The following is a 12,124-nucleotide window of genomic DNA, read 5'->3' as shown; positions in this document are numbered from 1 at the left end:
CAGGACCTCATGTATAAGAGGTGAGCACTCTTGCCACTAGGCCATATCCCCAGCCCACATTCCAAAGTTTAATTTAAAATTGTGTCATTTTATAGTTTAGCTCATTGTACCCTTAAATTATTGTTTTTTTTAAATAATAAAAGCATGTTCCTACCCATGTTTGTTCTTTTGTTTTCCTGCTTTTCTTTTCTATCTTTTTTTTTCTTTCTTTTTGGGGCTAGAACTCAAGGCCCAGGCACGGTCACTGAGTCTCTGAGCTCTTGAGCTACCTCTTCAGCTTTTTCTGGGAAGTTTTATAGGAGGTGAAAGTCTCACGGACTTTCCTGCATGGACTGGCTTCAAACTATGATCCTCAGATCTCAGCCTCCTCAGTAGCTAGGATTACAGGCATGAGCCACAAGTTACTGGACTCACTTTCTTTAGATGGCAATTGATTGCCAATTAATGTTTTGTGACTTGATATAGATGAAAGTTATCATCACAGGGATAAATTGAGCTTAGTAATCGTTGTTTGACCAGTCTTCTTTGATAATCTCATTTCTTTGTTTTGATAGAAAGGAAAAGACTTTGGATTTTTCCCCAGAGATGCAGTCCAGGAACAAGAGGTGTTCATACATGAAGAAGCTGAAATATCAGCTAAAGTGAGTCAACTCATTCTCAGCTGTGAACTAAATGGAACTTTCTTGACTAAGTGTCCATTGATTGTGTACCATGTACAATTGATGTGTAAAATAGTTGGCCTGAGGACTTTTTTCATTTTTGAAATGTTTTAAAGATGAAAATTATAAAATTTTAAATTGTTATTATAAAGGTGATGTACAAAGGGGTTACAGTTATGTAAGTCAGGTGAGTACATTTCTTTTTGGACAGTGGAGGACTTGTTCTTGGAATAATTTATGTGACTAAGATGGTAAGATGGAACTGATTACAGTTAAGGATTTTACTTTTTGAACAATTAACAGACAGTTGAATGGATACTAGGATGGACTGAGTTCAAGCCTGACTCAACGACTCACTGTACAAGTGGCACTATGTGCCTTAATTTTGCCATCTGTAAAATGGAAATGATGGCTGTAATATAGTGTCACTTCAAATTTACTGAGGAAAACATGAGTATACAAAAAGTACATAGAGTTGCACTTAGTAAGCACTATGTGAGTGTCAGGTATAATTACGAACACCATTGTCCTACTAGGGTTGAAGCTTATTCCTACAACACTCCCTAGATCTCATGTTTATATATCCTTTATAGGGCTTGAATTCAGGTTCTTGTGCTTTTGCTTGGCTTTTTCTGCTCAACGTCAGTGCTCTATCACTTGAGCCATACCTCCACTTCTGGCTTTTTGCTGTGTAATTGGAAATAAAAGTCTCAGCGATTGGTCTGCCTCAATTGACTTTGAGCTATGATTCTCAGCTTTCATCCTCTTGAGAAACCAGGACCAGTGTCTGGCTGGAGTTTTTTTGTTATTGTTTTTGCCAGTCCTGGGGCTTGAACTCAGGGCCTGAGCACGTCCCTGGCTTCTTTTTGCTCAAGGCAACCACTGTACCACTTGAGCCACAGCACCACTTCCAGCTTTTTCTATGTATGTGGTACTGAGGAATCGAACCCAAGGCTTCATGTATACGAGGTGAGCACTTTACCACTAGGCCATAATCCCAGTCCCTGGCTGGAGTTTCATAATCTTAATAATGTTAAACTTGATAATAAGAACAGGAATTAAAAAACAACTGACTTATGAGCTAGAGGAATAGTTCCTCTAGCAGGGAGCTATTTAACTCCCTTGAATGAAACTTTTGGTCCCACTGGAAAAAAAAGGTAACTTTTTAATGTATACACTTGTATGGAGCCAAGCTCAGAGAGACAAATGGCATATGTTTTCTCTCATATTGAGAAGGTAGACCTAGATATGATAAATTATACAGGACTGTAGGCATTCACACGCAGTGAGACCAAATGAGAGAGGAATACAAAGGGGCAATACCTATGTGCATCTCATCATACAAAATAATATTTATCAAAATGAACTCTAAGAGATGGAAACAAGAGGTTTTGTTCTTTTGCTTTCTTTTCTTTTTTGGTATTGTTCATTTATCTGTTTTGGAGGAGGGGAGGAGGGTACAGAAATCATGGGACAAAGAATCAACAAATGCAGCAGTGATACTCACTAGACACGTTGTTGACAATGAGCTATTCAACTTGTGGGTGAGGATGGGAGGGAAAAACTGGGAGAGAGTGAGGGAAAGGGTGGCATTGTCCAAAAAGAAATGTACTCAATACCTGACTTATGTGACTGTAACTCCTCTGTATATCAGCTGTATAACAACTCTAAAAAAACGTGATCAGGGGCTGGGGATATAGCCTAGTGGCAAGAGTGCCTGCCTCGGATACACGAGGCCCTAGGTTCGATTCCCCAGCACCACATATACAGAAAACTGCCAGAAGTGGCGCTGTGGCTCAAGTGGCAGAGTGCTAGCCTTGAGCGGGAAGAAGCCAGGGCCAGTGCTCAGGCCCTGAGTCCAAGGCCCAGGACTGGCAAAAAAAAAAAAAAAAAAAAAAAAAAAAAAACGTGATCAGTCAGTTGAATTCAGATTCCACGTTAAGCCAATTGACCACAAATGACCTCAGCATGAAGTGAGCTTATTTAGTTAAGTTCAATTATCTATTGTCTGGCTCTTCCCAACACACACTTTGGGATCAACTACCAGCTGTCTGTTTCCTGTAGAATAACTGGTCCTCTCAGTTCTGTCTCTATAATATACCTGTAGGTAAACTGTCTTCTCGAATGGTAGCCCGAGTCCCACTGATTATAATACTGCAATAGACTGCCAACTGCTCTGCTTGCTTAAAATTTGCCATCTTTCAAGCCATTCTCCAAAAGCAGTGGATCTTGGAAAAACAAAACCAAAAAAAATTCAGGCCATTAAATCCCTTCTTGGCTTTTCCCCTGGACCTGGTGCAATGCCCTTCATCCTTCTGGCCTCCCAGGTCTGGATCAGCTTCCCCTGCTCGTGCTTCTCCTTTCGCTCCCGGCCGCTGCCTCAGAACCATCTCCCTTTTTCACCAGACAAACTGGCCTTTGCACTCTCTTTCTTCTTCCTGTTAGAACGCTTTCTCTGCATTCTTCACTTCCCTAGGCTTTTTTTCCCCTTCTTCAGGTTGTGGGGCTTGCACTCATGGCTTGGGTGCTGCCCCTGAGCTTGTTTGCTCAAGGCTAGCATACTACCGCTTTGAGTCACAGTGCCACTTTCAGTGTTTGAGTGGTTAATTGGAGATAAGAGTCACATGGGTACTTTTCTGCCAGGGTTGGCTTTGAACTGCGATCCTTAGAGCTCAGCCTCCTTTTGTTTTTGTTTGCTTTTGTTTGGAGACAGAGTCACTCTATATAGGACACAGGCCTCGAAGTCATGATTCTTGTGTCCCCATCTTCCAAGTGCTGGAATTATAGGCATGCATTACCATTCTTGGATTCCTTCCTTTCTTTCTTTTCTTTTTTTTTCCAGTTCTGGGGCTTGGACTCAGGGCCTGAGCACTGTCCCTGGTTTCTTTTTGCTCAAGGCTAGCACTCTGCCACTTGAGCCACAGCGTCACTTCTGGCTTTTTCTGTGTATGTGGTGCTGAGGAGTCGAACCCAGGGCTTCATGCATGCAAGGCAAGCACTCTACCGCTAAACCACATTCCCAGCCTCCTGGTTCTTTCTTTTTTAAAATTTATTTTTATTTTTCAACTTTTATTGTAACGTGTTGTAGAAAGGGGTTGCAGTTATACAAGAAAGGCAATGAGGACATTTCTTGTCCAACACTGTTACCCCCTCTCGTTTTTCTCTGGCTTTCTCTGCCCCCCACCTGTCTCTCCCCCTCCTTTCTTATCCCTTAGTCCACAGCTTCGATATTATTCTCTCTCAGGAAATGTTAGGCATAATAAGTTATTTATTTGCCTGGATGAGGTAATGTTTAATATCAGTATTAAAATTCACTAAATTTGTCCCCAAATCACTAAATTTGTCCTCGAATCACTAAATTAGATACAGTAATTACATGCAGTTTTTTTTTTCTGTGCTAATTCCTCCATAGAGCTGCAGGAAAAAAAAGTATGCTGAGTTTTCAAACCAAATGTATGTTTGGTTTTTTTTTTGTTTTTTTTTTTTTGCCAGTCCTGGAGCTTAGACTCTGGGCCTGAGCACTGTCCCTGGCTTCTTTTTGCTCAAGGCTAGCACACTGCCACTTGAGCCACAGTGCCACTTCTGGCCATTTTCTGTATATGTGGTGCTGGGGAATCGAACCCAGGGCCTCATGTATATGAGGCAGGCACTCTTGCCACTAGGCCATATCCCCAGCCCCTCAAACCAAATGTAAAGACATATATATATGTGTGTGTGTGTGTGTGTGTGTGTGTGTGTGTGTGTGTGTGTGTGTGTGTATGATATATATATGTAAAAAAAAAATATATATATATATATATATCATATGGCTCAGATCTTGGAGCACTTGCCTAGCAAGCACAAAGACCTGAGTTCAAGGCTCAGTATTGCTAAAAAAAAAAATTAACAGTTAAAAAAAGCAAAAAATAATACCCATAGAAAGTCCTCCGTGATGTTTCTAAAGGAATTACTGATGATCATGAACCTGCTTATATAATAGCAGGATGCATTCATTCCCTCTGGTATTTCTGGTATTCCCCTGGCATTTCTCTTTAGGTCCCACTTCCTAACACTGTTGCTTTGGGGGTTGAATTTCCAGTACAGCCATGGGAGGACCACATGCAGATCATAATCCTTGAGTCCACTCAGAATACTCGTAGGAAGTGCAAGGTTATATGAACACGTATGTCTGGCCATCAGCGTTTATGTACAAGATCAAAGCATTGATACTCTCTGATTCTGAGCTATGTAATAATAAGTCATACACAAAAGGATGTTTATCATTACGTTTCTACATTCACTCCTAGAATTCGGTTCTAATATGTATTTGTAATATGTATTTCAGTTGTAAATGTATTTAAGATGAGACGATCTGGTTTCAGCTTTTGTTCTGTGGCTGAGCTGGTTGTGTCATCTTAAGAAAATCATTGTCATCCACTTTGAATGGTTTGGGGAGAAACCATGGTTGAGTACATTTATGTTTTTTTTTTCTTTCAGGAATCTGACTTTCTTTGTCTTCATGGAGAGAGCTATATATTTGAAAGTGAAGATAGTGAGTTAAACAGCGGCAATGGTGAAAAAATGTATTCATATAAAGAAGATGGAGACCAAAAATATAGTACATTTGCAAGTGGTTTCCTAAGACAGTCTGGATTTTATGAAACTTCTGCAAGTACTGTACTTCCAGACCAATTTGTAGCATCAGAGGCTCCTGGAAAAATCCCAAGTGCCAGTGAGCCAAGAGATTGGGAAGAAGTGGCAGCTGGAAGGGGGCAGGACCAGATTGCAGAAGTGGAAGGTGTCGTGACCTCCTCCACCCTGCCTGAAGGAAGAGAACAGTTTGGACTGGGAGAAGAACAAATTGAAGACAAGGCTTTTGAACCAGTTATTGAATCTGTACATGAAAACTCTTTTCAAAGTAGAAAATTAGCAGTGGAAGATGGAAACGATCTGGAGGAATCACACAATGCTGAGTCCCAAACAGAACATGCCTCAGAACCTGAATCTGAATTGGATTCAGAGCCACCCCATCTCGTTTCAATGACACAGGAAGACTCAGAACAAGCTGCAGAGCTAGAGCACACTCTCAAATCTCAAGCCACTGGCTGGTTTGGTGGTGGATTTACAAGTTATTTAGGTTTTGGAGAGGAGAGTACAGAACTTGAGTTATTGTCCAAAGAAAGCCATCCACTACTCCAAGATATTCCTGATGCTAAATCATCAGAGGAAGATGCCACTGTTCCATGGACAGAAATAACAACAGGGAAAGAGGACACAATCATGAACGACAGCTCCACTCAAAAGTCAAGTTGGTTTGATTTTGGTTTTGGCATGCTAGGCTTTGTATATGCTGATGAAGAGAAAATGATAACAGATGATGGACAAAACAGTGATAGTGGGCTAGATAAACACAAACATCCTCCAGCCAGTGATTCTGAGCCTGATAAAGAACAGGAAATAAACATAATCAAAGTGATGGAAGCAGAAGATCAAATACACAAGGAAGGAGTCTTAGAGGAAACAGATGATTCTGATGACACACTATATTTGAAGAAAATCTTACATAATTTTGATAACCCCTGGAGGTTCCAGAACACTCCAGAGAAGCAGAATTGCCATATTCAAATCAGATACTGGATGAAAATAATAAAGGTGAAAATGATGGAATGCAAGAGTCTTCAATTGAAAATCATGCCACAGATGACACGGAAGAATCCATGCTACTGAGAAGCAGTCACCGTTGGTCAGGTTGGTATGAAAAGATTTAGAATTTATTTGTTGACATAATGAAAACATTTGAAAATTATTATTCTAAAGGTGACATACATAGGAGTTAAAGTGATATGTCCCATGAAGATTCCATTTCTTTTGCGGCACTGTCACCCCTTCCTTCCCTCCCAGTTTTCCCCTCCCACCCACATAGTTCATTTTCAACACATGAGAAAAGTTGAGAAATTCCACATTTCCTAAACTCTCCTTAGCCCATAACAACCATCGTTCTATCAGTTTCTAGTTGGCTCTGGAACATAAATTGTAATTTTATTGTGTGAGCCCATACTGGGACTTGATTAGCTTTTTTATTTAAGGCTTGGTAATCTACCGCTGAGCTATAGCTCCACTTCTGGCTTTTTTGGCGATTAATTGAAGATGAGGGTCAGGTCCAGGTTAGTTTTAACCATGATTTTGTGTGTGTGTGTGTGTGTGTGTGTGTGTGTGTGTGTGTGTGACAGAGAGAGAGAGAGAGAGAGTCTTGCTGTGTAGTCCAAGTTGGCCTCAAAGTTGAGATATGATTCCCGCTTGAGTCTTCCAATGCTGGATTGTAGGTATGTATCGCCATACATTGCCTCTGAAAATTTTTAATTTGAGGCTTGCATTTATGCTTTACTTTTCATATGGAGCACTACAATAACAAGGCTTTTAAGTATACAAGGTAGTAGGGATTTCAAGCAAGACTAAGGTAAAAGGTTTTCAGCTTTCCTCAAGTCTCTTAGTTCTGAGATTTTTACCAGAAGGCGGTAGAAGAAAGTGAACATCAGAGGACACTTCTATTTCTAAATGTCCAGAAAATTTAGCAACTTTGGATTCAACACATGTGGATCAGACATGCACAGTGGTGCACAGCTGGAATGCCAGCAATTGGGAAGCAAGAGGATCACGAGTTGTAAAACAGCTTGGATTACAAAGCAAAAGTCTTAACTAAAACCCAAACAACCCAGGCATTGGAAGCTCACCCCATAATCTTAGCCACTCAGGAGGCTGGGCGAAGCCAGTCCAAGCAGGTTAAAGTCAGTGAGGTCCATCAAAAAGCCAGATATGGTGCTGTGGCTTAAGTAGTGGAGGGTCAAGTATCCCGAGTAAAGAAGCTAAGAAACAGACCAGAACGAATAATAAATAAGTAAAAACAAAACAAAATGAAACAAAAACAGCCGCTCTGATCCACATCCAAATAAAAAGAGAAAAACACTAGGATTGTAAACTGTGTGGAACTTTTACTTGGCTTCTGCACATCTCCATACTGAGGTGTCTATGATGGATAGATGTGAAATTTAGCAAATATTGACTAATAATACAGCAACAATTGGGCTGTAGAATGACAGCAAATGTTTCATAAGAGGCCAAGAACAGTGCAAACTCTGAAGGAAACCCATTTCCATTAGAACCAGTTGATTTTCTGAACTGGCCAGAACTGCGTATCACACCTTACCATTCCCCCAAATGTGAACTCTGCATTTCACCAACATCCTCCCTCTTCCAGCATGTGGACATTTAGATTCCAATCCTTTTCCAAATGAGAAAGGTGGATGACAACAAACAGCAGAGATTATTAAAGGCTAGTTGAAAGGAGATTCTCATGTTCCAAAGTTTTGACATTCTAAAGGAATGTTTGGTTTTCACATTCAGTCTGGAAACAAAACAAAACAAAATCTGGTTTGATTAGTCAATTCAAAACCAAGCTGACTCTGAGATCTGAGGATTGCAATTTGAAGCCAGTCAAGTCAGCCCTGGCAAACAAATCTGAGAGACTCTTATCTCCAGTTAATAGGTAAAATGCTGCAAGTAGAGCACTAACTGGAAAGAACACATTTTGGACTTACTTTGTGTCATTGTTTTACACAACCCAGTCTCGTTAATTAGTAACTAACACGGTGTCCTCTAAAATATATGACATCTGTTAATGTAAGTGATCAGAATTCCTCTAAATCAGATCAGACACCATTTTTTTGGGGGGGTGGCTGGATAGGGTTAGTTATGATGTTTGAATTCAGGGCTTAAACACTGCCCCTGAGCCTTTTCTTTTTTTTCCCCCAGTCCTAGGGCTTGAACTCAAGGCCTGAGCACTATTCCTGGCTTCTTTTTTTTCTCAAGGCTAGCACTCTACCTCTTGAGCCACAGCACCACTACTGGCTTTTTCCGTTTAAGTGGTGCTGAGGAATGAGGGCTTCATGCATGCTGGGCGACCAGTCTACTGCTAAGCCACATTCCCAGCCCCTGAGCTTGATTTTTAGCTCAAGGCCAGCACTCTGCCACTGTGATCCACAGTACCACTTTGTTGTTGCTTCTTTTTTTTTTTTTTTTGCCAGTCCTAGGCTTGGACTCAGCACTGTCCCTGGCTTCTTTTCTCAAGGCTAGCACTCTGCCACTTGAGCCATAGCGCCACTTCTGGCCATTTTCTATATATGTTGTGCTGGGGAATCGAACCCAGGGCTTCATGTGTACGAGGCAAGCACTCTTGACACTAAGCCATATCCCCAACCCCTGCTTTTTGTTTTTGGTGGTTAAATGGAGGTAAAAGTCTCATGGGCTTTCCTGCCTGAACTGCTTTGAAACCCAGTCCTCAAATTTCAGCCTCCTGAGTAGCTAGGATTACAGCTATGAGCCACCAGTGCCCAGGGTTGGGTTTTTTTTTTTTTCTTTTCTTTTCTTTTCTGCTCTGGCCCTGTGCACTGTCCCTGAGCTTTTGTGCTCAAGGCCAGCACACTACCAGTTGAGCCACAGCTCTACTTCTGGCTTCTTTTTTGTTTTTGTAGTTCAGTGGAGTTAAGAATCTCATGGACTTTCCTGCCAGGCTGGGTTTGATCTCAGCCTTCTCTTGAGGCAAGCACTCTACCACTAGGCCATATTCCCAGCCCATCAGCCTTCTCTTGAGTAGTTAAGATTACAAGCACAAGCCCCAGGTGCTCAGCTGGTTCTCCCCTCCCTTCCCCTCCCCTCCTCCTTCCTTCCTCTCATCCATCTTTCTTTCTTTCTTTCCCTCTCTCCCTCCCTCCTTTACTTCCAGCCTTCTTTCCTTTTGTTCTATACTGGACTCCAATTGGGTATCTGATGCTTGCTTTCTTCACTCATTGGCTGGCCACTATGACCTGAGGCATGCCCCCCACCCCCACTGTCTCTTTTAATGTACTTTCTCAATGGTGTGATTTGATAGAGTAAATAATGATATAATAAATGGACATGGCATGAACAGGGAAGCCAAGGCTTGAATGTGAAATTAGTGAACCTGTAAGACAACAGAAAAAGGAAAATGCATGACGCTTGATTGGCGCCTTTTCATTACCATGTTTAGGATGTTTCAAACATCCTAAAGAGACAGGCGCCTTCCTGTGCCAATAGCATATAAAGTTTCTTCAGTAGTGGAGTGAATCTTCTACCTCTGTAGCAATCCCGTGAGACTTTGGAGTGATAATTGTTTTTATATTCTCTAGTGCAAGAGGCAGACATGCATGCTACAGGGGACTAGCTTTTGGAACCTGGAGATTAACTGCTGTAAGTTCTAGGATTGCTTTTCTTTGTCAAACTTTGTAATACAAAACTTTCCTGCCTGAGCTGGCTGGGCATGGGGATCCTCGGATCTCAGCCTCTTGAATAGCTAGGATTGCAGGCACAATCCACTGGCACTCAGCTTATTTTTGAGACAGGGTCCTGTAATGTAGCCTAGGCTGGTTTTCAATACACAACCCTCTTGCCTCATCCTCAGGATTGATGGGATTACTGTTGTGCACCACCATCTCCAGTTTATTATTTTTATTTAAATCATGGTTTTTAAGATTAAAAAGTGAAAAATTGAATACAATGGAGTTTTTTTTCCCCATCTTGCTCAAGGCTAGCACCCTACCACTTGAGCCACAGTGTCAATTCTGGCTTTTTCTGTTTATGTGGTCCTGAGGAATTGAACCCAGGGCTTCATGCATGCTACGCTTTCTGTTTATGTGGTCCTGAGGAATTGAACCCAGGGCTTCATGCATGTTACGCAAGCACTCTACCACTAAGCTACCTCCTCAGCAATTGTACAGCTTTTATAATTCTTTCTTGGCCAAGGAATAAAGGCGAGGCTAGGTTGTAGGTTGAATAAAGGTCCCTCCATGGTGCCAGGGTCTGGACTTTGCATGGTGTGATTCTGTATACTCTGTGTGGAAAATGACCTATGGAACCTGTGGGTAATGATAGGAGAGGTAACTGGGGGAAAGCCAAAGAAGGGGTGACATTGTCCCAAATAAGAAATTACCTGACTTATGAAATGGCAACCCCTCTGTACAAAATGTTAATAACAATAAAATTACAAACACACACACACACACACACACACACACACACGCGACTTTGCAGATGTGCTTAAGGATCCTGAGCTCAAGAGATGTAGGCTACAAATGTAGGAGGCTTCTAGAAAAGGCAAGGATAGGCAAAATATTTTCCTTTAGAGTTCCAGTAGGAATGTGGTCCGGTACATTTGGATTTTTATGTGCACACTTGTAATATATATATATATACACATACATACATACACACACACACACACACACACACACATATTTCTACAAACCATGCCAGCAAGCTTGTGGTAATTTATTGCACCACAACAGAAACAAATGCTGGCTACCCTTAAGCTGTTGTGCATTCTTCCTCACAGAGGAAGACAAAAGTTCAAGAACGACCTCTGAGAAAAATAAAGGGATGCCCATATAAAGCAAGTATTTTCACAAAGACATATCTATCTATCTATCTATCTATCTATCTATCTATCTATCTATTTATATTTATTTATTTACTATCTCTGAAATAGACTTACCTGAGAGAATACCTGAAAAAACACATGGCCAAACCTCATCTTGTAAAAATGCTGAACAACTAACATCATTGGGAGACCTTGAAGTGTCTGAGCAGGGGGAAACAGATACATCTGTGGAAAACTTTATCCAAAGCAGCCAGGTGGCTTCCCTTGATAATGCTTTATCTTTGCAAAACCACATTCTCCAGAAAGGTAATAATGGGGTATTCCTTCTCCAATTCACCACTTAAGGAAGAAATGCACTCAAATTTACATAGCAAACTTTAACTTATTGTTTTTTTTTCTTTTTTTGGTTAATCAACAGATGATGTTACAGGGTTTCGGGTTCTGAAGTACTTATTTCAAATTGACATTTACAATCTCATGAATTCTGCATTTTCATCAGTTATCATGTTGCTAGAAAGGGTAAGCTGGCTTTACAATTTTGTTTAGCAATAATTTTACTTGTTTTATTAAGTAGAAGAGTGATTTCAACATATGCTTGTGTAGATTTATCCTATATAAACTTCTTACAATATTGGTTTCTCTTTGAAATCTTACATGCACACAGTTTCTTTCTTTCTCTTTCTTTCTGTCTCTCTCTCTCTTTCTTTCTTTCTTTCTTTTCTTTCCAGTTCTGGGCCATGGACTCAGGGCCTGAGCACTGTCCCTGCCTTCCTTTTGCGCAAGGCTAGCACTCTGCCACTTGGGCCACAGCATCACTTCCGGCTGTTTTCTATATGTGATGCTGGGGAATCAAACCCAGGGCTTCATGTATACAAGGCAAGTTCTCTTGTCACTAGGCCATATTCCCAGCCCACACACAGTTTCTTTTCTTTTTCTTTTCTTTTTTTTTTTTTTTTTGGCCAGTCCTTGGCCTTGGACTCAGGGCCTGAGCACTGTCCCTGGCTACTTTTTGCTCAAGGCTAGCACTCTGCCACTT

The 12,124-nt window shown here is 41.1% G+C and overlaps 1 protein-coding gene across 1 annotated transcript; it reads left to right on the top strand.

The window, feature by feature from the left end:
- Nucleotides 1-554: 554 nt before the first annotated feature.
- On the top strand, nt 555-11,794 carry LOC125344982 (melanoma inhibitory activity protein 2-like; the record flags this gene model as incomplete). The annotated part of the gene is given in 5 exon segments (XM_048337247.1): nt 555-641; nt 5,136-6,237; nt 6,240-6,386; nt 11,197-11,394; nt 11,507-11,794. Coding segments are annotated over 5 exon segments (1,662 nt in total), but the record flags the coding sequence as incomplete, so codon positions are not given.
- Between the last annotated feature and the right edge of the window lie 330 nt (nt 11,795-12,124).

Source organism: Perognathus longimembris, unplaced genomic scaffold (genome assembly GCF_023159225.1).
Source record: "Perognathus longimembris pacificus isolate PPM17 unplaced genomic scaffold, ASM2315922v1 HiC_scaffold_5065, whole genome shotgun sequence".
NCBI lineage: Eukaryota > Metazoa > Chordata > Mammalia > Rodentia > Heteromyidae > Perognathus > Perognathus longimembris.
This window is presented reverse-complemented; position numbering and strand designations above follow the sequence as displayed.